The sequence below is a fragment of the Leptonychotes weddellii genome, chromosome 15 (assembly GCF_054177405.1).
Source record: "Leptonychotes weddellii isolate Sample4059 chromosome 15, ASM5417740v2, whole genome shotgun sequence".
In the NCBI taxonomy this organism is placed as follows: Eukaryota; Metazoa; Chordata; class Mammalia; order Carnivora; family Phocidae; genus Leptonychotes; species Leptonychotes weddellii.
The window spans coordinates 27,318,844-27,346,232 of NC_138383.1; the positions used below are offsets into that span (position 1 = coordinate 27,318,844).

The 27,389-nt window shown below is 50.0% G+C and overlaps 1 protein-coding gene across 5 annotated transcripts in view; it reads left to right on the plus strand.

Moving 5' to 3' along the window:
• The window catches only part of MSI2 (musashi RNA binding protein 2), a 387,828-nt gene extending 362,020 nt beyond the window's left edge, over window positions 1-25,808 (plus strand). For 2 of the 5 annotated variants that reach the window (XM_081805261.1, XM_081805264.1), the window contains 3 exons: window positions 16,027-16,235; window positions 18,117-18,189; window positions 20,651-25,808. In XM_081805261.1, coding sequence (XP_081661387.1) covers window positions 16,027-16,235; window positions 18,117-18,158 — 251 coding nt within the window. In that variant the 3' untranslated portion in view covers window positions 18,159-18,189; window positions 20,651-25,808. The remainder of the gene's footprint in view (window positions 1-16,026; window positions 16,236-18,116; window positions 18,190-20,650) is intronic. The other 3 variants (XM_081805263.1, XM_081805265.1, XM_081805262.1) reach the window with 2 other exon arrangements.
• Window positions 25,809-27,389: the final 1,581 nt, after the last annotated feature.

Below are 27,389 nucleotides of genomic sequence, written 5' to 3' on the forward strand. Positions count from 1 at the left end.
CCGGGGGAAATGGCTGGAAGCGGCAGGCTTCTGGGGCTGCTAAAGCTGCCGACGGACGCAGGCTGCCGAGCAGGAAGGAGGGTGGGACAGAAGGCAGAGCCAGCGAAAATCCCCCCTTAGTGGCCTAAATCCGGGGTCTGGCTCTGCTAGGGAAATGGCTTTGCCACCCTGTGACTGGACATCCTAACCGTTTCGGTTCCAGTAGGTACAATGAACAAAAGTAAAATTCAACTCAGGAGGGAGAGGAAATAGTTGAACTTGAACCATAAAGGAGAGTAGATGCTGATGCACATGAAGCAGGCCTGCCTGTCCCACCTCTCCCACCCAGGGTATTTTCCATGTTCCCCGTGACCCCCTTCACCTTACATGTGCTAGGCCTGAGGGGCATGAACAACAGCGTCCCACACACGCTCCTCCAGCTGCCGGAGGGATCCGGAATTACTTGCATCCTTTGTGGCATACGTTTTAGGGTTCCCGGATGTTGCTTTCAACCAAGCAGGCATTGAAGGTTTGCTCTGTGCCAGGCCCCAAGGAATATAAAGGCAGACAACATGTCTTGCCTTCAGTGGTCTGAGGCTCCAGATCCCTCCTGCTGAGAGTCCCTATTTCCCATGATGCATTGTTTCTCACGCTGTCAGCTTCGTGTCAAAAAGGAAAATGGATCCACGTGCTACCTTCATTTCTGAGGATGGCTTTTCTGCGCCTCCATCAGCAGGATCTGATGTCCAGGAAGGGGGGCCTCAGGGCAATCGTCTCTTCTTTCCCAGCCAGCCTCCCTTGTGCTAGCAGCAAGTGTCCTTTGGGGATGACGGCCCCAAGACAGCCCATCTGGGGAGTAGGGTCCTGGGGATGCCCTCTCGCTGGGAAGGAGCCCCATCTGTGGCCATGGCGTAGAGCCAGCACGGCAGCCCAGAGGGAGAGCAGATCCCTGACCCATTATGAGCAGCTGCTGCAACCAGCCAGACTTACCTCTCAGTCCACCGCCTCATGTCCTGGGGATGGGCAGCTCGTTTCTCAGTTTGTTATTAAAATCTTCGCTTCTGGGAGGGTCGGTTCTTTCGCCATCAAGAGGCCTGTGTTGGATTTCAGTAACCCCAGTGAATTTATAATAATGTGTGGAGCTGCCCGCTGCTGACCTCGGCTTCATTCATTTTCCAAGGCTTTTGGACCAACCCTGTTGAGAATAAAATACATCAGCTGTGATCAATAATTTTGTAATAGAAACACCATGCACTTGATAAATCAACTCTAGTGCAATTTAGTGACTAGCCTTGAAGCCCAGACCTCCATAGAAGTTAATCCTAAAGTGAATGGAGTAGGGGGATGTTAAGGGTCTTTTAAATCAGTGGAATTCTTTTCAGAGGGTGACACATCCATGCCTGCCCCCTGAGCTGGTTGGCCTTCTCTCTCACGCTGGCTCAGGAGCCCAGGCCCTGCCATCTGGAGGAGGGTAGAAAGTGTGGTGGTGCCCTTGGAAGCTCCATAAGAGCACAGAGAGCACAACAGAGATGGGCAGGGGCACCCCCTCCTTGCACCCCAAAAGCTGGTGAACTCACATGTTGGTGAGAGTCATCAAAGGAGCACAGACCTGGGTGCGTCATGGCTCCTTACCTTTCGGCAGAGGTTAGATTGCCATGCCTATGACCGCAGCTAGCCCAGGAGACAGGCAGGAAGGCAGAGGTTTTTGGCCTGGTTTTGCGTGTTTGGTTTTAAGAGAAAGCGGATCTGCAGAGTGGTTGCATGACTTACCCAAAGTCACCCAGCTGGTTACCTGGGGAGCAAGGCTTTGGTCAAGGGTGAAGAACCCTCACCTTGAACCCAGGTCTCTGGCCTCCTTTAATAGCCCCATAGGGAAACCATGTTTGTTCATGAAGAACTCACCTGCCGCCCAGATGCCCCCCACATGCAGGATGCTGGGAGAGCCCAGTAGCCTTGGGGCTGGCGCTGTATCCGCGGAGGACTCAGGCTCCTGGACCTCACAGGCCCATCTCTCAGATGTAGATTTCAGAACTGGGCCCAGGGCGCACCTGCCATGGAATTTAGTTCAGCAGATATTTATTAAGTGGATAACAACAGTAGTTATTATTACATGTGGCAGGCACTGTGCCAGGCCTTGAGTCAGGGTGCTTTGGGCTATCTCAGAAAACCCAACTCGGCATGGTAAAATATGATAGGGGACTTATTGACCAACATCCTGGAAGCTCCGTGGAAGAGTGGGCTTCATGTATAGACTGCTGGGGCTCTTTGTCTGCAGTTCCCTTGGCTTTGTCCTCCTTTTTGCTTCAATATTGTCATGATGTTGGCTTTCCTGTGGTGGCAAAATGGTCACGACAGTTTCCTGCTTCACGCCAACCTGCCTAGAAGAAGAGGGGGTCAGATGGTTCTGAATTCTAGCAGAAGTCCAGAGCTTTGTGCTCCTTGGCTAAGACCTGGCAGAGAACCAGTCACTGAGGGTGCAATCCAGTGCCCTCTGAACTGAATAGCAGGAGAAGGATGGATTTCCAAAGGACGGTCTGGGTGCAGATAAAGGAGGGGAAGGGAGAATGCTGCTGGGTGGACAAGCGTGAAGCCCACCACAGCCCTGGAATCTCCTAGATGAATCCAGAGCACAATCCCTGCCCTCAAGCGTCTCCCCACCTAGCCTGGAGGCTAACGGGTACTTACGGTATGATGCCATCCGTCCAGTCACAGAAAGGGCATGGAGGAGGAAGTGATTGGCTTTGTTTGGGAAGTTAAGGAAGGTTTCACAGGGGGTGACTCCACTTTTAAAGGACAAGTAGGAGTTCCCCAAGAACCAGGGGGAACAGCATGTGCAAAGTCACCAGAGCCTAAAACAGAGGAGTGAATCTGAAGCCCTACAAATGGTTCCCAGCAGCTGGAGAGTAAAATGCAATGGGGTGGGGTTGGGGGCCTGGGGGCGGCCGCTGATGAAGCTGGAGGGCTGGCAGGGCCAGAGCCTGGATTCACACAGGCAACCAGGAGCCTCAGAGAGGCCTGAACCCAGGAAGTGACATCAGATTTGTATGTTAGCCAAGCCTTGAAAGCAGGGTAGACTAGAGAGATCGGGCTGAAAGCAGGAGGACAGGTGACAGACCATGTAGAGTAAACGCTCCATAAATGTTCATCTGTCGCTGCCCAGGAAGAGCGGCTTCGGGCCTTCGGCTCTTACCTATTAGCTGATGACCTCTGGGCTCAGTATCAGGCTGGGGTCTGGCGTGGGACACAGAATTTCAGGGCATGGTCAGAGGGGGGACAGTGGGAGGCTGTCTGATGGGCAGTGGGGGTATAGGCACGATGAGGTCAAGGGCAGGCTAGATTCTGGGAGACCTTGAAAACCGGATCACTACAGTCATATTGGTGGGAGAGAGAAGTTCATATGCTTCATGGCAGTGGAGTGTGGTAAGGACGGAACCAGCTAAAGGAGATCAGCCTGGCAACAACCCCACAGAACACAGCTTGACCCCTCTCCATTCCCTAGGGCTGGGGCTGGGTTGGTGACCTGGAACAAGGGAAGGGGGGAGCAAGGCTGACACAGGAGGGCACTCCCTCACCATGCCCCACCTTAGTTTTTTGTGACTCTCCTTTGCTTCTGCCAACAAGTTATTACTCATTCCCTACCCGGGGCTGTTGGTCCCCACTTCTGGGCCCTCGTGGCAGCCACTGCCAATCCACCTCCCTCTGTCCTTGTCTTTGCTCCCTCCATTAAAATTGGCTCAGACTGCTAGGAAGCCACACCTGATTAACCCTACCCAGGGTGCCCCTCCTCAACACAGCACCGTGTCCTCGGTCTCCTTCCTGATTGGTGAGGTCTTCTGGATGAAAAGCGGGGTTCTGAAACTCTATGGAACATGTTTTGCATGTATCTCAGAGTGGTGCCTACCTTCTCCAACAATATAAACCATCAGTACTCCAGGAGGCAAAGTCAGCCTCATTCTTAGTGTAGATGACTAATTATTATGCAATCGGAGAAAGCAGAAAATAAAGGAGCCCTTTGTTCCTGGATGCTTATTAATAATAATGAAAAGGTCTCCCCCTTGCTAGCTTGGAATCCTGCAGAACAGGAGGTGGGCAAATAATGCTTTTGAACAGCTGTGATTGGCTGTTGGAAGTAGATCTGTCAGGATGGGGGAGCCACGATGAAATCCACTCTGTGGCATGGATAGGAGGGTTCCAGCCAGCATCTCAACATTCACACCCACCTGTGAGGCCCCCTAAGGGAAAGATATCTTGCAAGTGGTTGATAGAATGCTAGAGACACTTCCCAGCCAGTTTTAATACATGATGATAATAGTAATCATAATAGTGTTCATAATAACTCCCGCATTGAGTGAGCCAAGTATTGTGCCAAGCCCACCTGCCTTACCCCATCTAATTCTCCTAATCCTATGAAGAGGGCACTATCATTCCCATTTTTAAAATTTTAAGACTGTGGCTTAGCTAGCTTGTCAGAGGTAGTAGAGACAAGATCGGAACCTGGGTCTGTCTCATCACATCTGTGCTCCCAACCATGTCAGCGGATGCTCCATCGTACCAGCCCCTCCGATTCGTGAGCAGAGGTCTGCATTCTTAACACATACTCAAGGGCAAACCACCACTACCCATCAACTTAATTCTCCCTATCCTTGGGGGAAGAGAGAACCCAAAACCATTTACAAGAGGCCTCAGGAAGCATTATATGCACATTTTGCACCTGCTTCTGCTGTTGCAGACTTAAGGTCATGGTTCTGTCTAGCTTTGGCTGACATTTCTGATCTGGCTTCCAGTCCCTGAATCCTTTTCACACCACAGACAGACAAAGGAGGCCCAGAGAGGCGTGGTCGGGTAAGAGAGAGCCAGCCTGAAGGTAATTATTATTATTTGAAAGGAGCCTTTAGCTAATACAAGACTGAGGGAAGTTTGCCACTGCCCAGAAGAAACTAGGCGAGGGAACAAGGGAGGGCAAGACAGACCTTCTCCCGTACTCCTTAGGGATGAGTCAACATCCCTTCCCGTGAGCGGTGAGGACTGAATCTGGAAGGTCGCCAGGAAGCCCAGCCTAGCCCTGGGGCTGGGAGCGGATTGGCCGCCCAGTTGCTGGGGCTTTGCTTCGGACCAATGGCCGTGGAGGGGCGGGGCCGGAGGTGGGAGCAGCGGGATCCTCGGCCAATCGTCCTGGAGAGAGGCTGGGCTCCCGGTACTATGGCAACCGCGAGCAGGGGCTCATTTGTTTTGTAGATGAGTAATTACTACGCAATTAGAGAAAGCTAAAAATAAAGGGGCCCTTTGTTCCCGGTTACTTATTAATATTAATAAAACGGTCTGTCCAGGTCTGTGGTAAGCAATCAGTGCAGACCTGTGCGCCGTGGCAGAGCACTGTGGGAGGCAAAGACTGCCCAGCCCGGCTTTCGGCTCTCTTTCTGCAAGTTATTTCTGACTGTAACCTGCAGAGGGTTGGCTTTCCGGGCCTTGGGGGAAAGAGCGGCAGAGTCTTACAGACACACGGGACACAGGATACCCCGGAGTCAGGGGTCAGTTAGGCACTGACCCAGGTGGAAGGGTCTGGCAGTGTCAACCCAGCCTCCAGAAAAGACTGAAGACCCCAAACACAGCAGCCAAACCAGAAAACCTAGACCGATGTTGGAGGATCCAGTTTTGCTGTGTATCCTTGGCCACACTGTTTGACTTTTCTGGGTCTAGATTGTGCCACTCCAGGCACATGAAGTAGTTTTTAGTTCTTAAACCTTCCACGGAGGCAGACCCTGAGATTTCAGTGTCTCCCCGACAACCTGGTGCCCAGAAAAACAAGTCAGGCTTGGATATGAGTTGCTGGAGGGTTACACCAGGTTCAGGGACTGGCCCCACAGCTGTCAGTGCTCTGGCCTTGGGACAGAAATAGCTCAGAGGCCTTACTTTCCTTCACCTTCCTAGGGGACGAGGTTGCCTTGGGGATTAATCAGATAAGGAAGGATGATGACAGTGTTTTTTAAAAAGAAGATGAGAGCATGAAAGAGTAGGGAATCGGAAAGACTTGGTTCTGGTCTTAGCCCCGCCACCCAACACGCTAGGTGATTTCAGGGTTTCAGACTAGAGGGTGCTTGAGGACCTTTCAACTCTGTAGCTCTAGGTAGCTGCTGTTTCCACAGCTCTCGATCCCCTGTCATGTGGGGGGGGGGGAGACAATAGTGACAGTGCCTTAAGAGCTAAAAAGAGTAAAGAGAAAGCCAGGGGCTTCCAGGTGATGAGAATGCATTTGAAAACAGTCAATCCTGCATTTTTTTCATGCATGGAGGCAGTGAGGGGGACAAAAATATTTCCAGGATCATGGATATCCCTGAAGGAACCTGTAGTCAGATTTCCATCCTTGGGTGTGATTGATTAAACATTTAGGGTTTGGCTTTCTGGATGGTATTTATTAATAAAGGCGGACCTGTTAATAGTTACTGCCAGTGAGCAGATCTGAGACTGGGGCCCACACTGTGGTTCTTGAACTTTGCTGCTTGTTGGAATCACCAGGAGAATTTTTAAAATTCCTGGTATCCAGGCCACACTGCAGACCCATCAAATCAGAATCTATCTACCAGGGTCAGCCCCAGGCGTCAGTAGTAGTGAAAGCTCCCTGGGTCAAGTCCAGTGTGTAACCATGGACTCAAGTACCAGCGGCTTCTTGCCAGATGTAGAGCCTCACACCGTCTCTGTGACTTTGTCACCAGCATCCGCACCTCAGCAGTGGATACATAGAGCCAAGCCAGGTCGCTCGCCCCCACCTCCTCTAATGACCAGGAGAGCTGGTCTGGATCCTCAGCCTGCAGCCGGCTGTCCTGCCCGCCATGGGTCCTCCCAACAGGGCCAGGAAGTCCGTCCCTCCAGGGCAGGCTGAAGGGGTCTTTGTCCTCACAGAGGGATTTCAGGACAGGCCTGTCCTGGCTGAGATTAAGAGCAGGTACATATAGAAACCAACGTCCCAAAGCAGCCCTAAACACGGAAGCAGCCACCCTCCTTGACTGTCTGATGAATGGGGGCCGTTTGGTAAGGTCGGAGTTTGTTTGTTATTAAAGACCTAATTAGAAACATGAGAGGGAGCTGAATGGCTCCGTGCTTGGCTAATTAGTGACATGTATGTGCCCGCTTTGAACTTCAAGGACACAGAACTATTAGTGCTTACATCAAAAATGGATTAAACTCCTCTGCCTTTATAATCATTAAAGACAGGCTGCTCGAGTGGAAAGCCTCTTGTGCAGGTCCTCGAGGGGCTGCCCCTTGGGCATCCTCCCCACCCTAACCCCTGGTCATAAGTCCAGGACAGTGAGTTTCCATTCAGTGTGATCGGGCAGTAAATACGGATGGCCCTAGGGCAGTCCAGCTCCCCACGGGACTGCCCTTTTGGGACTGAGACCAGGCCTCTGGTCACACATTCTGGAGGAGTCCCTCTAAGGACGCAGGTATGGGAGGGCTTCCTTTCTGTCTGGCAGTGCCCTCCCCTCCCCACCCTGACCCCAGCCATGCTGCCTGCCTGCTTTGTTCTGCCCAGCCTTGTTCTGGGATGTGGCACAGAGGAGGGTGGTCTAGTCCTTTGGGAGAGACACCATCCCCTATCTCTTGCAGCAGGCGTGGCCCAACACCAGGAAGCCCCCAGTCTGATGGGGGGGGACACCACCACCAGGGAGCTTCCAATGCAGAGAGGGCAACAGAGCCCACACCCTCAGGAGCTGGCGCTCCAACAAGGCAGGTTTGGTGTCTTGTCCTTGCGACCTGTGTGAGGCAAAGAAAGATCCAAATAACCACGAGATGACTTGTCAGACTGTGATGCAGGGAGGGACAGCCGAGCGGCAGGATTCGGTTTGGAGAGCAGCCAGGAGTTGGCTTGAGGTCCAAGTGAGAGCTGGGTTCAGTCTGGTCAGAGACACTCCGGAGACACGTTCCCTCACTGCTCCAGCCCTCAGTTTCCTCATCTATAACCCAGGGTAATAGGACCCATCTCACAGGTTGTCGGGAGCGTGAGAAAAGATGGCGTCAAACACCCACGCGGTCCCTTTCCAGCCTGGCACCTTTAGAAGCTGCAGCTTCTAGAACTTTGTGCCTCTTGCCTCCGGACCCTCTTGTGCCCACAATAGTAGGAGGCTTTCCCCCACTCCACCTTCCCTGACTGGGACAGGGTGTTATCAAATTCTTACAGAGCTTTTCCTCATGACTGCGAATACCACACGTATGCAGTTCTGGCCTTGGACTTCATAATGCTTTCTCTTCATAGTACATAGTGCAGGAAGTGTTCGCCGAGCCTGCGTGAGTGGGATCACTTACAAGATGCAAGCTAGGACCCGACGCCTATGGCTGAGGGCAGACAGGAGGGGAACAAGCAAGCACACACAGCACAGAGGGTGGCTGGGTTCCCCGGGGGCGGGGGGGAGCCAGACTGGCGTCTTTTTTGACAAGATAGAGCTGGATGGGCCTCAGAGACCTAGGCAGTCACCAGATCAAAACAAAGCAAGGGACATTCTCGGGATTAAACTAGGAGACACTCGGAGCAACCAGAGTGTTCTGGAAAGAGAGAGACGGGGGATCATTCTGGCACCACACTCCCCGTTCTTATTTCCTTTCGGGCCTCAGGTCAGGGAGGGCCAGAACTGGAAGCCCAGCGAGTTGGCGGGGGAGGCCAAAGCCTGTCTCCCCAGGGCCGTAAACATCTGTCTCTCGGGTTAACTTCCCCTATTTTCCGAGGTGTCTTAGAGGCTCAGGGCTAAGGCACTGTTGACTCACCCCATTCACTTCTGAGAGGGATCACGACCACCCTCTTGCGTTTGAGACCAGGGGCCTGAGCCAGGCAGCCTGCTGAGGTCCCTTCAACTGGTGAAGCCATTGCAGCCCGGAAAACAGTTCACTTTGGCTGAGCCAGCGCCAGGCAAGCCCCAGTGACCCACCTCATGGCCTTTCCCTTCCTGGGGGCCCGTCTCCTCCTCCTTCTTCAGACACATGCAAATAGGGTCTGTCCCTCAGGACCCTTGGGGTCTGGGAGAAACGGGAACCTAACAGTGGCTCCAGAAAGTTCCTTCTTTGCCCTCACGGCAAAGCATGATTTCTTTGGCCACTAGGCCCAGACCCACTCACGGCTACTCCATCCCCAGAATTTACACCATAAGCAGACGGCAGCTAACCACTAACCCCTCTCCTCCCCTCACCCACCTTCCCCACCAACCCCAACCTGGTCCTTTGTGAGGAGGGCACACACCCACAGACCCAACTCAGGGCCGATAATAAAAGAGCATCAAGATAGAAAGAGAACGAGCTGTTTAATTTGTGTTGAGATTGTATCTCAACATAAAAGTATACAGTCCTGGCCACAAAGCTCTCCTCAGGTGGGTTCATTCTGGGTGTTTGGGGCCTTCTCCTCACACTGACCTGAGTGGTAGTAGAATCTCCACGTTCACCTCTAACACTGGATGAGGGCTTTAGAGCCCGCCAGTGGTGAAGTCATCTCTTCCGAGGGGTGTGATTTGACCAGAAGCTTAGGCCATCATTCCACATAATAGTTAGTCCCAAGCCCTCAGTTCTGCTGTCCATGCGTTCCCTGAGATTCGCCCAGCGTGAACCGGCAGGCACCAGCCACAGCCGTCTAAGGCAGCTTAGGTTTTGAGAGAACAAGCAGGAGCTGCAATCTTAGAAGACCATGGCACCGCTATAAGTGACATTTGGAGTATTTGTGACACTGGCTTTCCTGTCAGCCCCGTGCATGAGCAGACACTCTCCACGTGTCCTGTGCAGTGTTTAAGATGAGCCAGGCATCCCTGGGTATGTCCAGACTTGTTGATATCAGGCTGAGTTCGTACCTCTGTAATACATTTGTTTGTGTATGGAGACAGGGAAAAGGAAATGTCATCACATTACTCTCTTAATCCTCCCCTAGTTTTAAAGTGTTTCTTCCCCTACCCTTCTGAAATAGCCTGAATTTTAGCAGAGCTTAAGTATATATATATGTGTGTGTGTGTGTGTGTGTATATATATATATATATATATATATAATATATGAAATTGATTGTCCCTGCATCTGGTTCCCTGAACTGATTTGATTCTAATTTAGTGTGTCATACAGTTTTCCCAGGTTGGATGTAATTGCTGGTCCTCTCTATCTCTCTCTCTCCCACCTTCAGGCTAAGCTCTAGAAGGAAAGTTAGAGCCAGGATCCCTGGGACCTAGCGGCCGGGCAGACTGCTGGCGCGTAATCCCCCCGTGCTCTGCTGGAAACATGCTATAATAACTCACAGCTGAGTATTTCTCCTTCCGTTAGCAGGAACAGGATTATCTTTCCATGCTGACCTTTCCCATTTGACCATCTGCATTGCTTTATAGTGGACCCTACTTTCAGAGGGCATGGAGAATAAAAGCGGGGTCCTCGACTCTGTTCCCAGGAAGGCCTTGGCTGTCCAGCTGCCATTCTTCAGAGCACATGAGCAAGGAGTGAGTGGCTGTTAAGAGGGACCCATGCGTCTCCACTGTTGACAGCCAGTTGGCATTACAGACCCAGGATCACTGAGCACCCAGTGTTGTAGGAGTCTTTTTTGTTGTTGTTGTTAAGATTTATTTAGAGTGAGAGCATGCACAAGTCGGGGGGAGGGCAGAGGGAGAGAAGCAGACGCCCCACTGAGCGCAGATCCGGGCACAGGGCTGGATCTCATGACCCTGAGATCATGACCTGAGCTGAAATCAAGAGTCCGACTGAGCCACCACAACCGCCCCTGCCATGGAGTTTTTAATGAAGGCAGCTAGAAGCATGATAGGGACAAGGTGAAGGTAGAGGGGAGAGTTGGAGGGGCAATGACCTTGACCTCTTTTTCTCTGACATCAGCCTATCAACATAGCCCCTCTACTCATTCCTTTTTCAGTTTCTTTACATTATTTAAAACAAACAACCCTAAAACCCAGTGTGATGAATGAACACAGCCCTGCCCTCAAAGAATAGGACAGGGGCTTCTGTTCCCTCCATTCTTTCGGGAGCTGGGGGTTGGGAATGGGAGCCCTGACACCAGTCAGCCCAGACTCCCTTCTCTTTGGCCCTGAAATGCCCTGCGTTGTGAGTTCTGTTTTGGCAGCACATTACCTTCAGAGCTGGACTGGGTGGGGACGGGCCCACCATTGCCTGAGCCCTAAGCAGCACATGCTCTGGAAATGTGCCAGGGGCCACCAGGGCCTCCCACCCCAGATGAAACCTGGCAGCAGCAGATAATTCACAAGGCAGATGACTGCAATTGTCTTGAGGGCTGGCCCTGCACTTTGGTGAAACGTGAGAGCCACCAGACCAAGACCACGGACTCATGCTGGGACGTGGCAGAGCCCCAGCTTGTCCCAGATATGTGTGCTGAGCTCAACTAGAAAGGATTTTGTAAACAATTCCTTTGTCTGGATCAGTAATAATCCAATTTTCAGGTCTTGGAGCCAGACACTCCCAGAGGTGCCCACCCCCCCCTTATAGTCCTGGGCTCTAGCTTTCTATGTCAGGTCCATTGGCATCACTTAGGGATTCTACGGACATCGGCACTTCCATACTTTCAAGGCTGTTCTTCCCCTCCCCCAGTGACTAATTCCACTCTCAGCCCAGCCCCTTGTGACCACAGTTGGGCAGAGCCACAGGCAGACTGTGTGCCAGCAGGAAGGCAGGCACCACCCTGAGGTACCTGTGAGCTGTGGATTGAGCCCCTACAAGTAAGGACTTAAGCCTGCAGGACCAACCTTTGTTAGGGTCTCTGGGATAAGATTCCCTGGGGTTTCCTGGCTCAGCCATCAAGGTGTTTCATTCCCTGGATAGGCAGGAAGTTCCTCTTTTTATCCAACTCAAATGCCTCCCACTATAAGTCAAGTGCATTTCCTCTTGCTGGCCTCAGAGAGATTCCACGCCCTTGCTTTCCTGCCCCCCATGTCTCAGAGTCCTTCATCCGGGTCCAGCATGATTCAGTGCACCGGGCAGATGAATTGGATCCTTTAGTAAATCCCTTCCTGATTTGTATGGCCAGTGAATTGTATTTTCCTGTATAAGATTTTCCTAAATCTTCCTATGGTACCTGTCTTACTGGGCTCTGCCTACCCAGCTATCTTAAAAATAAGCATGTTTGTTTTCAGCTCGACAAGTTACAAAGTGCTTTCTCTCTCCCATTCTCACGTAGCCCACCGAGAGGCAGGCTAAGGCAGATGGCGCTCACGTGATACAGATGAGCACCCCAGCGGCTGAGAGGCTTACCCGAGGCCCACAGCCGGAAGGTCAGGGCCAGGGTCCCACTCAGGCCTTCTGACTCCAAGTCCAGTGCTCCCTTTCTCTGCACCACATCTGCGTCCCTGAGCATACTGGCTGCCTGGACCCGGAAAGCCCAGAGGACACTGGGGGCTGGGGGCGAGGGGCGAGGAGGAACTTGCCCAGAATTAAACCGCTGACGGGGATGCTGCCCAGAGTGGCTGGCGGACACATAGCCCTGCTCCCCACAGCGAGCCCCCAAACTGCCTGGTGGCCACTCAGTGTTCACGGCTTCTGCAGCAGAAATGCCAAAGTGTTTGCAAGACGTGTCCTCTCCTGGGACGGGAGTCATGATGTCCCGATTCATAAATCTCAGCACTGTTTATTCAGCAACACATACCGAGAGTCCCTGCCTCCAGTGCGCGCGCGCGCACACACACACACACACACACACACACACCCAAGAGCTGAGCAGTAGACAAGGTACGCTTGCCCGTTGAGAGTGATGTTGCATCCCCTCTTCCTGCCCAATCCTGGCCTGGGGGACTGTTTCCAGCCCCTCCAAAGGAGGGAAAGGCACCCTCCACCAAGACATTTCACTGAGCATTGCCTGAAGGCTGACTGCCCCAGCATGCACGCTCAGGTCGGGACTCAGCCGCTGCTTTCTCGGCCCGCCTGCGTCTCCCTCTGCTCAGATCACACGGCGCAGAGGGAGAGAGAGGGTCCTCAAATGGCTCCCCGTCCTGTCTAACCAGCCGGTGTTCAGTACGAACTTCCCAAAAGAAGAGGACGATTTTGTCCCTGATGCCTTACCCCCCACCAGACAGAAGGAACAGCTGCTGACAAGTTTGCATGCAAAGTGGCGCTCCCTACTCTTTGCCGAGCAGTCCGAGCCTTTTGCTTGCTGATGATGCATGGGTATCTGGTTGGCCTGTCCGGGGACTTGAGCCTGCTTTCTGGAGCCTGGGTCTTCCGCCTGCAGAGAGGCGAGGAGGGCGTTGTTGGCTGCAGGGCGCAGAGGCGGGCCTCCTCCGTGCCCCCCGCCCGGAGCCCCCAGCCCGGAACCAGGTGCTTGCTGCCTGCCAACTGCGCCCTCTGGCGGGGACCCGCGGCCCGATCTTGCGCCCCTGGCTGGGGGACAGCCGCAAGGTGACTTTGAGCAGGGATCAGGCACTGTGAGGAGTGAGTCTATAACAATACAGGACTTGGGGTTTCAGAGCTGTATTCTAATCGGGTGCCTTCTTCACAGGATCATTTGCTGACAAGTGACTGAGCAGGGAGGGGCACGTAGGCTGAGAGGGGCTGCTTACTGTGAAATCCCTTCAGGCCTCCTGGGCACACAGGACCGGGAGAGGGAGTTGGGATGGGCGGGTACCACCGGCCCTCTTGGCTCCTAAGCACACGGAGGGGGCTAATTGTGGACAGCATCCTTCTATGGACGTGCTACATCCTCTCTCCAAGGCTGCTTCTGCTAGCTGGATCAGTCTCTGGGTGGCTTTCCCTGCTGGAAGGAGCCAAGACCAAGACCTCCCTTCTCCCCAGCCCCTAGGTAGGTGGGCCTGCCCACAGTCTTCCTGCATCTTCATCTGGCCAGAGGAGCAAGAAGCCAAAAAAATCTTTCCATCTTCCACTGTGGGCCCCTTCCCCTAGCCTCTCTTTACCCTGAAACAGAACCAGCTAGTTACTTTGTATAGCAGGGGTCGGCTGCCTGGGTAAACCAGGAGTCCACTGTCTGAGCTCACTCCATTCTCCCTAGCCCAGAGCAAAAAAAGAAAAAGTGTTAGACCAAGATAATACCGCCTTTGAATATCTCAGCTTGATATTTGCCTCCATGAGTGAGAAAGGCCAAATGTTATCTGCAAGTTTAATCTTCTGTATTCAAAATTCCTGCCCCCTTTGTCGGCCAGTGCATTCGCAAATCAGCCGTTCACTTGCTCTAAGCCTCTGTGATTTTTTCCTCTTGAACCTGTTTTTTCCATCTGCCAGTTGACTCATTTCTCAGCTCCAGCTTCCAAGGGGCCTCACCTTCAAGCCTCCTGCCCCGAGGGCACCTGGAGGTATCAGTTTCCCTTTTCTCTGCTCAGTCACGGGCCAGATGCCACTTGGTTTGAGCTCCTTTCTATCTCCGTGTCCCCATCTCAGTCTCCTGCCAGCCTGGCTTGGGTGCGTGGTCAGTCTCTTTCCATCCCAGGCACACACAGGTAAAAATCCATCCAAGTCTGGCTCTTCAAGCCCAGGTCCCTCGGGCCAGGCCGCGGCCAAGAGTGGGGCTGCAGATGGAGGCAGCTGGTCACAAGGCAGGGAGGGAAATGCCACGGGAAGCAGTGGGAGAAGATTGTAGTGAGAAGCAGCCCCTTGGAGCCAAAGTTGTGGAAATATGTGGTGTCCAGATTGTCTGGTTCTTCCACATGGGTCAGCCGTAGCCCTGAAGTGGCTGGCCCCAGACTCACCTTCAGCTTTCAAAATCAGTGAGAACTTACTTTGGCAATTTAAAAAAAAAGAAAAATTTTTCCCCCGTTTTGGAAAGAAAAAGTTTAAGCTACTAGGGGGAAATGAAAGATGAGACAAAATTAACCTGGTTGCCGCCGTGGCCCTCACTGAAGAAGGAATGATGGAATTGTGGCGGGGGGGGGGGGGTGCAAGGGCTAAAGATGGCGGCCCAGGCAGTGTCCCTGCCGCTGCCCCTCCTCACCACCACTCTCAGGATCTGTGGCTGTGAAGTCTCCTCTCTAGAGCACAGGTGCATTCCTAGCTCTTTGCTCAGTCTGGAGTTTATATGAGATTGACTAACAGAAAGCAGGCATTTCGGTCAGATACGCTTTAGCTGTAAATCGGTTCAGTCAGTATCCTCTGCATTCATACTTCTTTGTCTTTTTTTTTTTTAAACAAAAGGAAAAAAAAGTTTAAACCCCCCTTTTCCTTCTACTGCAGGAGGTGAGTGTGTGGGTGTCCTGTAGAACCATTGGCATTCACCCGGCTTCGGCCCCAGCCTCCAGATTCGCCATCCCTACCCCACCCCTTCCCTCCATCCCCTGCTCTCCACCCCAGAAGGGGACCCCTTGCCACCATCATTACGGTTACGTTAAGATGCCCAAATTTTCCATGACATATCCCATCCTCTGACCACGTTCAGTAGTAACGACTTTCATACAGGGATATAAATGGGGGTGGGGGGAGGACGTAGCCAGTGGGGAGGGGGGAAGTGGTTTTGGGGGGGCTGGAGAATGGAGATCTTTTTTGTCTTTTTTTTTTAAACAAATTTGTCATTGAATGGATCCAAAAACAAACAAACAAGAAAAAGCGAAACAAAAAAAAAATTTCTTTAAATCCCTTCCCCAAAAGATTTTTTTTTCCTGGACACAAATTGCTTTGTTTCCTGTCATGTTTTAATATCAATATTAACACAATGTGTAGTCTAAAACTAGTTCCTTTGTAGTTTGCATGGGATGTGAATGCTGTCTCAACGTGCCCAGATCTAGACAAGACTGCATGAGCACCAATTCAGATGTGAAAACCAATCTCTCTCTCTCTTTTCCTCTCTCTCTTCCACATATATCTCTATTTCTCTTGTGATAATTTGGTGGGCAGTAAAGCACCTCCGGTTGGTTGCTGTAGTGTGTTGAATGATTGTTTTTTTATTCTATTTTCGGAGCTCCGAGCTTCTTAGTCGTAGCCTGGGCTGAGTATTCTTGAGTCCCTGCTGATGTTTTCGCATGGCCTTGGTTGAGTGTTAGAAGTTGGGCCTCAGCTGTTTTTCTCGAGTGTTTGGCTTGTAATGACCGGTGCATGCCTGGCTTCTGGCCTCATACCCAGCTCTATTCTCTGCACACCAGTCCTGAATAGCTACAGTGCTCAACCGAATTTTGGCGCGCCCGCTTCCCCGGCAGGCTCCAACCCCGCGCGGCCCGGAGGCTTCCCGGGGGCCAACAGCCCAGGACCTGTCGCCGATCTGTACGGCCCTGCCAGCCAGGACTCCGGAGTGGGGAATTACATAAGTGCGGCCAGCCCACAGCCGGGCTCAGGCTTCGGCCACGGCATAGCTGTAAGTACCTACCCCCCGCCCCCCGCCTCATCCTTTCCCGCCTGTCTCCCATGGGAGAGTATGCCAGAAGACCCCAGGGTTGGGGGCCGAGGAGAGGACAGTGGGTCCCCACTCCCCCATCCACATTCCGTCAGCCACCTAGGGCTGAAGCTCCTGTTTCGATTTTTCCTGAGCAACCGGTGTGTGGCCGTGTGATGGAGTGGAAGGAGCATGGGCAGGTCAAGTTCAGATCCCCACTCCATCACCTTCAGCCCATGCAGCCTTAAGCCTCTTACATAACCCATCAGAACTTCCCTTCCCTGGCTGCAAAACGACAATAAGCGTGCCTCCCTCGAAAGATGGTCTGAGAATTAATGGAAACAGGATACGTCACCTGCTAGCCCATAACAGGCCCTCGGTATCAGCCCCCCTGCTTGATCCCTGCCTCCTGGAGACAGCCATGTGGGCTGCGACTTGAGGAGCTGGGGGGCCCCCCACCCCCTCCTCAGGATAGCAACCTTGGTCGGTCGAGGCCCTGGGCCTGAGGTCCAGAGGCAGCACTTGGCCCTGGGACACGGTGTGGGGTGCACGCTCCCTCCCAGGTGGTTTCCTTTGCTAATGTTTCTTAGAGTTTCCAGGTTCCAAGTAAGTTCCCATTTGCGTTCTTTAGCCGCAACCCCGCAAAGGCCAGATGCATTTGATATTTGTAATGCTCTGTGGTTCTATAATCTAACTAATCCAGGCAGTGGAAATTTGCTTAACAGATTTGCATGCTGTTTTCAGATTGTATTGTTCTTCCCCCTCCTCGTGTGTGTGAGCATGAATGTGCCTGAGCCCACTCGCTCGCTGTCCCTTCCATTTGGGAAACAGAAATTCGGCCACCCTCCGTTCTAGCCAACCTCAGCATTTTGGAGGCGGTTTGGTTTGGGGGCTAAGATGGGAGTGTCTGCTGTTCCAGGCCCTGTCCCTGTCAGGAGAACCCCGCCTCAGGGGCTGAGCTGGGGAGAACAGGGCAAGTGCGGACAAGTCTGGGGCACCAGGGCGCCGCTCCCTGCACCCCCCCACCCCAGCATTGGAAAGCACAAGCACACACACAGGGGTGCACGCACGCACGCATGCAGGGGTGCACACACACACTCTTAACCCACGCACGAGCACTCTTTCTCTCACAGACTGTCTTACACACGCGTGCGCGCACACGCACGTGTGCGTTGCCGCCACCCCTGGCCCATGCAGTCTGGGTCCTTGTGCAATTCCACTCCCAGACCAGTAACACTTAAGTCAGGAGTCTGATGAGTCACATCCACTCGGCTGAGCTGTAGTACCAGATCCAGAGTATTATTATTCAGTTTAGAGCTGCATCGATTTGGGAGACCATCTATCACCACCTAGAGCACAGATCATTTCCATTTGCAGCGCCCGGAAACACAGACCCTATTCGTTCTTGAAAACCTGGGTCTCTTGACCTGTGGGTCGTGGTGCTTTTCTGAAATGACCACGCGTGGCATCACGTTTTGTCTGCGCTGGGCTTGCTTTCTCCCCAGCTGGAGCTGTCGGGACTGCGGGCAGAGACACGGGTATCTTTGCCCTCCGGGGTCCAGGGCAGCAGCGCCCAGCATTTTGGGCCGAGGCCTCCCTTTCCCCTCAGCCACACACCTCCCTGGTGCATCTGGCTCTCGATTACCCCCTGGGCAAGCAGACGGGCTTGGGGCGGGGCGTGGGGGCTGGAGGGCCCGGAGCCAGGGAGGACGGCGTCCGGGCCCCTCGTGGCGCAGTGTCTCAGAATTACATATTCATGCTGGCAACCACGGTCTAGTTCTAGAGATAATTTCCTTTCCCAGAATATGACAGGCTGTTCCCGTGTATAGCGTGCTGATGACCTTAACAATTGTGCAATTTTAGGGACCTTTGATTGCAACGGCCTTTACAAATGGATACCATTGAGCAGGTGCTTCTGTTGCCACCCCACTCTGAGGTACTACCTTCTCTGCCCTGTGTCCCCGCCCTGCCGGGCGCGTCGTACGTGTGTGTGCCCTGGCATGCAAGTACGCACGGGCCCTGGCCCCATCGCGCCAACACCTCTCTCTCCTCTTCCCCGACCCCTTGGCAGGAGGGTGGGGGCAAAAAATCCGGTCTTGTACTCTCTCATCCTTCTCTCCAGCTGTAATCATGACCCCCATCTTTTTTTTTTTTTAATTCTTCTTGATTTGATTCTTTTGATTCCCTTTCTTTATCTTCTTCCCCACCCCCTCATCTCTCTCTGTCTTGAAATACAATCAAGAGTGTAGGAAACTGGAAGGTGATCTGGTGCTGTTGCCTGTCCCAGGGGGATGGAGGCAGGAGAAGCCTGGGCTTCGGCCAAGCCTGGGGGGGGGGCCAGGGCCAACCCCTCCAGGGTCCCACGAGATGGCCTTTCAGGTCCCTGGACCCTTTCGGCCCCCCAGCGCTCGCTGGCTTTGGCCAGTGGGGTTCATGCAGTCAAACAGCCAGACTCCATCTTTTAGTGAAAAGAAAACATTTTTGCCAGTAACTACTGAGTAATTATCCAGATTACCGCACGAAAAGCAAATTAAATTAACGACATCACCTGCATAACGTGGATTTGGATCCCTGCCAGTTTCCTAACCTTTTAAACTGAGCTCAAGTTAATTAAATATTTTTTTAAATCACTTTGATGGGGGTATGGAAGGGGTGGAGTGGAGGAGAAGGGGGGGTTGGGGCAGTCAGTGAAGGAGCCTCTTGCCACGGTCTCATTGGAAAATGAGTATCTGTTGCTCTCGGGAGGAACCCCGAGAAGGAAGAGGGGTTCTCTCGTGAAAGCTAAGTGCGTACTGTGTTAGCACATTAGTTTGGGGGCTTGAGACATGGGTCTGTCAAGAGGGAGGGTGACAGCTGAGGCCGGGCCTGGGTCCCTGCTGGGGCAGGAGCGCCTTTCCCTCTGGGAGTTCGGATGTAGGAGAAGCAAGGCTGGAGATGGACTTGCCACTTTGGTTTGCAGTTAGTAGGACCCCTGTCTCATAGAGGGGGTCACTCTAGGCCCCCAAGTCAGCCAGGATTCTCTCGGGTGGGCCCAGTTGGGGGACCAGATTGAGTTGAGCTCCATAAATCTCTTTTGGATTTCTCTAATGTTGCTGCTAAGGAATCACCTCAACTAATGCAACCGCCTCTCTTAACCAAATAAACCCCGTGTGTGAATTCTCCCCACCCCTCACCTCCACTTCCCTTCGAGCACTGACCCAGCCATTGCTGGCCAGAGCCAGAGGCCACTAACAGTTTGAAGAGAGCTACTCACTACTAATTAAGCTGGGTTTGGGGGCCCAGGGGAAGTAAGGTTCCTCTGAGAGCAAAGTGGACTGAACTCCCCAAGAACTCTGGGGATTGGAGGTGGCTCCAGCCCTTTGTGGAGTCAGATGATGAGGGGATGGGACAGCTACCAGGCACAGCAGACCCCTGCAAGGTCAGACACTGCGGCTGCCCAGCTGTCCTTGCACTCTCCCTCCCCTGGAAATGAGGATGGGGTAGGGCTTCCCACCACAGCCCGCCCTCCCCTCCATGGCCGCTATAGGAGCCAGGGGAGGGCAAGGCATCCAGCCCATCCTCCTCATCCAACTCTAGGACCCGGTTCCCACAGAAGGATAACGTAGCCAAGAGACTGGCGGTAACACCCCACCACCCTCCTCCAAAATGGATGAAGTGAACCAATTGAGTCACATGTTCGAACCGAAACACACACTTTGTCCATGACCGAGGTTTCGTTCTCTGTAGTCCCCTCCACAGAGGAAGTGCCCAGGCTCACGGTGGACTCAGGGAGACTCAGCAAGTCTGTGAGTCGCGGGCCTGTTTTTATTTTCTATAACCAAAGCTGGTTATTTGTTGCATATGTTTTTCCTGACCTCGAGTCCTCGATACGAAATATAATTTTTTTTAGATTTTTTTAAATCTGCATTTTCAGTTATTGGCAGTCATTGACGGTATCTGATAAAGTAGTTTTTTAAACATTTGGCTTTGAAAACCCGAAGTTTAACCAGAACAAAAAGCATCTCTCATCAGTTTGCAATTCACCCAGTGTAGTCAAACACCCAGCATGGCCACATTTGCTGACCACATTTCCTGCCACTCCCTCGCCCCCCCCCCCCAAAGAATTCACCAGTGCCGTATCAAATCAGCAAAATAGCAAACGAGCACAGTGAGTCGCAGAGCTGTCCGCTCCCCGGTGTCAGGCGTGGTGAAGATGTCAGATTTCCCAAGCCGTGATCCCAGTAAGCTGTTAGCCTGGCCATTTCCAGACGTACTCAGTAGCCCAATGTAGTCGTTCTGTGGAAGCGCTAGTTGAGAAGTTGGAATAAATAGTATGTTTGCCTGACACATCTTCTCTCTTCTCCCACTTCCCACTTTATGTTCTCCTCTGGGCATCCGTGACCTTCCGCGCCCTGCAGAGCATACCTGGATGTCCAGGCAAGACTGGGCGAAGTTTCTGAGTGGCCCTTTGTTTAGGTGATGTCATCAGACCTGGACCCCCACCAGCCTCACTCCCCATCCCAACCAGAGATGGCTCACTTCGGATCGAGGGTTGACTACATCTCATCATCTCACGAATCTGCTGTAATATAAGACAACAGCTTTTAAATGTGTATATAACCCATGATTTTTGGTTTGGTTTTGTTTTGTTTTTCTTGATGGTTTCCCTTCCTCTTCTCTCTTCCCCCCCTTCTCCTTTTAAATCTCTTTGAATCACATTTGGTAGTGATTTTGACTTAGTCCGGTAGTCATATAGCTTTAATATCTAGTTAAAAGCTAACCATAGTATAATTGTTATATTAAGGTATTATTTTTCTCTTAAAAAGATTTTTTTTTTGCTTGTTTTGATTCTGTTCTCACTTTTAAAGGATGCTGAGATGGTAATATTCCTCAATATTTTGGTACCAATTCTGAGACTGTATGGCTTTTCCAGTGGAGCACATTGTGCGTCTGTGGAAGCAAAGTTGTGAAGTGTGGAGCGGGAGGTGGGCATAAACTTTCTCCTTTGCGTCGTATAAGTGAGATGTAGTAAGCTAATTAACAGACTCTATAGCGGTTCTTTTTTGTGACGTCTCTTTGTTAATCTAAGTATATCTATTTTCGGCAATAAGGTAAGGACGACCATGTTTTGAGTGTCCTCCTTTTCTATAAGTGCTTTTTTTCTGTTGAAAGAGGTGATATTATAAGGTTTTTTGAAATTGTGAATTCTAAAAAAAAAAGAAGCGTTGTAAATACAATTCCATTAACTACATAGAAACTATTAAGAAAGAGAGAATCAAAAATATTTTTGTGAGGGAGTCGGTCCCAGGCAGTTCGATGCTCTGTGGAAGGAGGAGGAGGGGAAGGCATGATAACCGAGTCGGTTCCCAGGCGGAAGGACACCCCCCCCCCGCCCCCGCTGCCAGGACGACCCCCCGGGAAAAGTTAGAACACTGTTTAGCTCCTTCTGTCTGTGTGATAGACCTAAGAACTGTATTAGCGTCATACCAGCATATTAACCTCTCGTCTGTGCACAGCTTCAAATGTTACCGTCTAGTTAGATTTTTATTTAAAATATGAAAAACTGCTTTTCCCAAGACGTTTTTTAAAAACAAAGCTACGATTTTAATATTTAACATATTTAAAGTTTCAAAGCACACCTGTTTGGCTTGGGTGGGGAGGGGGTGGGGGGACATTCTTTTTCAGTCTTAATTTTTGAATATTTGATCATTTTCTATTGTCCAACCATTTCAGCACCTCCAAAGGTCCCTAGGACACTCTGCCTCTCTTTGCTCCCCTGCTCCCCCACCGGCTCCCCCCAGCTCCGGCCAGGGGCGGAGAAGCCTGCATTAATGAAAACTTTTCTCCATTCACTTCCTATTTACAAATTAGGAGAGCAACCTTTTGGTTTATATATTTTTTTTAATACCTCAGTGCTGCAAGTATCACCAGAGAGGCTATGGAAGAATTTTTTTTTTTAATTTATTGTAGATGTAAACAGAATTTTAAAAATAAAAAAAGTATAAACATCGCTGCACTGTGACTGGTGGGAAAAACTGACAGTTTCCTGTTTGCACATGTTTAACATTTGGCTGTTATAATATATGGTCCTCAGTTGGGGAAAGATACTTATGATGAAGGATATTTTTTAATTTAACTTTTTTTTAATATTGGTAATAGGTCGGCAACAGCAACTATAGAAGTACAACTCAATAGATGGCATTAAAACATATTGTAGTGTGGATATATATTTTTTCTTTTTTAAAATGTGATATTGACGTTTTATTAATATTTTTTAAATTGTTACGTTTATAAATTTGGTACTCAAGGCACAGCCAGTATGAGACACTGAATGCGACATTTATTATAAAGAGCTGCTGCACTCCTATTTTTATAAATTTTACTAACAAAGTAGACTAATGTAGACATTCACAGACATGGTAGGGCAAAAGCATCTTCAAACAAAAGGCTCCAAAATGCTAACTCAGAAAGAAAGAAAAAAAGCCTTTTTCAATTCTAATTAAACAGCAACAACATTAAAAAAAAAAAAAAAATCTTGTTTTTCCGATCAATGTTAGGTTGTTTGGTGAGGGGTTTTTGTTTTGTTTTGTTTTGTTTTTTTCTTTCTTTCTTTTATTTCCAAACAACCAAGTTAAGTAAAATGCTGGGCGCTTTTAAAATATCAAAACTTGTTCAAGTGATAAAATAACAAAACAGAAGTTTTTTGAAAAAAAGAAAAAAGACCATAAATTCCCAGAAATTCAGTGTCTAGATTAGGGAATTTAATTACTCTTTTGTCCATGTTGGTGATGTACTGTAGTACCCTTCCTTTCTCTGCATCCCCCATCACCTCACAGAAGACTCTTCGTTGATCACTGTCTGTTAATAATGTATAAAATGGCTATCTTGTAAGCGTGCTGTCCTCGTACTAGTGTAGCGACTTTTTTTCTTCTCTTTCTTCTAGTACATATTGATAGGTATAACGTACTTAAGGTTTAAAAAAAAATTAGACATAGTTATTCAGATTTAGGACCAGTAAGGATAGAACTTTCTCTTATTTATGAAAAAAAAAATTGCTAATAATTTTGGGGCAGTTTTTTCCTTTGGTTTTTTTTTTTTCAATTTCAACTTTTTATTTTATTTTTGCTGATCTGATGTGGTTTCAACTAACCCAAGGTCTCATGATGTTCAAATGCCGGCAGACTCTATGGCGTTTTGTAGATTCCCAACCCCCCCCCCAAACTGTGAAGGGGTGTGCCATACTACCTTAAATGCTAATGCTAGATATGCAAAACTGGATTTTTTTAATTTATTTTTTAAAAGAGGGAGGCATGGTATATTAAAATGATTTTACTAAGAGAAAAAATATTTTTTTAAGAATGCTCAGAAGAAATTGATAATCTGTGTGAATATGTTTTAGATGTTTATAATACCTTTTGAAGAGACCCAGTAGCCCATAGCACAAATCTCGTGGAAATCTGATCTGTTTTAATGTGGCTACCTAGGTTAAGGTTCACGTTAGTCCCCCCACTCATCTAGAAGTCCATTTTGAAAGATTTTCATAAATTATTTTAGCACTGATGTTCAGCCTTGTCTTTGTTTCAGTTAAGCTCAGTGGCGAACCTGGGAACCACCTTTTCGCCTTTGGGGGAGAAACCCTCTTGGCTGATGGCTTCCCCCCCCCACCCGCGGAATCACAAAATAGCCACCGGGTGACTTTCTGGCTTCCAGATCCATCTGCCTGGGACCCCCGACCTCCTCTCCTCCCAAGCAGAGGGAAGTGAGTGGCATTAGCTCCCAGACCCCATTCCTGGTTCTACCCGGACATGGAGCTGACGGGGACAGCCAAGCCTTTGGTCCCCTCCCCAGGAGCTTTCTCAGCCCTGGTTTGTGGCCTTCCTCACACCCACTGGGAAAACCAAACAGCCTCGTGTTCTATCCCATTCGCTCATTGGCTTGACTCAAACGAAGCCCCGACAGGCCTTTTTGCGTTTCTCTCCTTCATAACCTTCATCCTAATTTGAACTTGTAGCTTGGACTTTAAGGTAGCATGGCTCTATTGTGTCCATTTCCGGTTTCACTGCACAGCAGTTCACAGCCAGTGAATGTTACACACATCTTGCTAGACTAGTCTCAAAATCATCGGGTAATTGTTGGTCCTAACGACCTGAAAGGTGTTCAGTTTTTGTTTTCAGTTTTTTTGTTTTGTTTTGTTTTTGTTTTTGTTTGGGGGGTTTTTTTGAGGGGGGGTTCTTTTTTCATTTGGGGATTTTGAAAAAAAAATTTTTTTTTTTTTTTTCGGTTCCAAATAGAAAAACAAAACCTATTTTGATCTTTAGTGCAAACGAGGGCTAGGGACTTAGCCACCACCACACCACACTGCTTCATCCTGCCATTCGCTCACTGCAGCATAATCAAGAATAAAGCAATATAGTTTACTACATTTTTTATTGAAGGTCAGCCATGCTTTCTGTATTATATTGCATATGAAATTGTTTACAAAAGAAACACTAACTCATACTTCTCTTTATCGGTTGGGAGTGGCACGCAGGGACAGAGGGAGACTGTGGGAGCAGGGGGTGCGGGGGAGAATTTTCTCTCTTGAATGTGCTTCACCAGCTGGGCTACCTTCCAAGGAAGACAAAAGGGGGGGGGTGGAGGCGTGCGAGCTGAGGGATGGAGGCTGGCGAGCACACTGAAGAGAGACACTGGTGGGCCCCTCTGCCCTCCCCCTAAGCAGAAAAGCAGCAGAATCAGCTCAGCCCGGTCCTGGGCACAGACACTACACAAGGAGATGCTGTACGTTAAGCAATACTTTAATACTGTAATATGTTGGTTTTCTTTCTTTCTTTTTTAACCAAAAAACGTAAGTAAACTAAAACAAAAATATATATATACATAAAACCCACACCTCTGGGGAAGCAACCTTAATTCAAACACTTGGCTATCAAATAATCAGAATGTATTGTCTCAGACAGGATTTCACTTCCGGGAGGCAGGGGCACGAAGGGGCGGGGAGGGGGGGAGGGTGTCTGAGGGACAGAAGTTCCAGAGCCTCCCTGGAAGGCTCTCTGCTACTGTATTCTGTACATACTGTACCATCCTGTGTGGAATCTGTGAGTGTCCTCTTGAGTAGCGTGGGCTAGCCAGTCTGCCGTTCATGGTGTGTTGTAAACTCGGAATTCCATATGTAATAGGATGCAAGTCTAAGCGTTTCATGTGGACATAAATGTATCTAAATAAAACTTTCCCTAGCACTGTGGCTGACCTCACCCTTACTTTTATACTTTAGTATGAAACTGATGACAACTTTGGTAGTGAGTATTTTTTTTATATATATACATATATATGTATCTATATATATATATATCTCAAGCATCTTTCAGGTCTTTGTGTGTGGCTTTCTTAAAGCCCTGTTGTAAAAAATTACTATGTGGATGGCAGTCTCTCACATCACAGATGTGGAAAGTATAATTTTATATTTGTATTTTCAAATAAATAAGTTTGTGAAAGGTTTCCATCCTCTACTGTGGTCCAGAAATCAATGTGTTTGTCTGACAAAAAAAAAATAAAATACAATAAACTGTTTTGAACAGAGTTGTTCGGTGTTCGTTCACTTGCGGAGGAGGGCTGGGCTGCGGGGTCGCAGTTGCTTGGTTGTGGGGGGCAGTGGTGTCACCAATCACACCTGCCTCCCCTCACCTCTTGGCACCTGCCTCCCAGCACCTCCGGTGGAGAAGCCCTCCTGCTGTCCCCAGGTAGCTGGTAGAACATTTTTATGAAGTGACAAGAGAGCATTGCCATGGAAGAACAGGCTGCAGAACACCTCAGAGCCCTTGGGTGGGGAGGGAGCAAACACCAAAGGTCCCGTGAGATCATGGGACCCAGATGGTAGATGTGTGTCGAAGGAGCTAAGTGGCTCTCCAGGTTGCTGGCCTCTGTTACCAGCAGCCTGCAGGAGAAGACATAGAACCAATTCCATGACCCTTGAGTAGGAGTCTGAAAGGGTGTTAGGAAGCCCAGCCTTGGCCCTCAAGTTCAAAGTCTTGCTTAATGAAGAGAAATTTTGTGGGATCACAAAATTAAAGGTGTAGAAAGAAGTAGATCATCTGTGACACTTCCGCCTTCTATCTGTCAAATCATTGAGAGAAAAGAAAAGAATTGAGACCCAGTTCATTGGGGGCAAGCTCCAAGACTTGGTGGTAGCAGTCAGGACATGGTCTGAACCAGAGGGATTCCATGGATTTTAAGCTTTGGAGAGGAAGAGCCAGGCCTATGGGTTTATAAGGGATGAAGCTTCCTGTGACTGCTTCCTCAGAGCGTTAGGTGGAGCCCTAGTCCCCAGGGCATGGCCACCTTGGGCCCCTCCTCCAGTGTCCTGTCTCGGGCTTATTCCAGCTTTATCTTAGGGACATTTCTGCTACACAAAGGTCCAAGAAGAGAAGCCCAGAAGGTGTCCCTTTCAATCCAAGGCTGGAGACAGGAGAATTTGTTTCTAGGCCCATCTCTTAGGTCCACAGGCAAAACATCAGCACTCTCCAATGTCTTGTTAATCTTGAGGACAGAAGAGTATAACCTCTGCCGTCCCACAGAAATGAAAGACCAATGAGAGCTCGGCTGAGAAATTCCTCTTAGGAATTCTGAGAGGAGCGGGCCAGAGACATGAAAAAGTTCATCTTCATCCTCATCCTGATTGCGCAGCTCCGTCCCAGAAGCCCAAGGAGAGAGCAGGGAATGGGGGCGTCAACGGTACGCTAGATGAGGCCCACACGTGACCTGGTTAGTCCTACACGTGTTGTGTGACTGCTACATTTTAATGTTCAGGAGGGATAGGTAATTTGCCTGCCGTCCTACAAGTGCTCAATGACAGCACTGAGCTGTCATCTCCAGAACATTCTGCTGGGCTTGAGCTGGTGACATGCGTCAGCATCAGTGTTGAGTGTGCCTGGTTGGGGGTGGGGGAGAGCACTCGAAACTAAATGCCTAAATATACCCAAAAAGCAGCAGAAAAATATCAATCTAGAGAAAACCAAACTTTCAGGGAGAAACCCTAAAAATATTAAGTAGAAACAAATCAGCAAAAACTAGGAAAAGGAAAAGAAGGAACAACAGTGTTAAGATAAACATAAGCATAAAGTAAAGGCTTTAAGAAAGAAAAAAAAAAAAAGATAAACATAA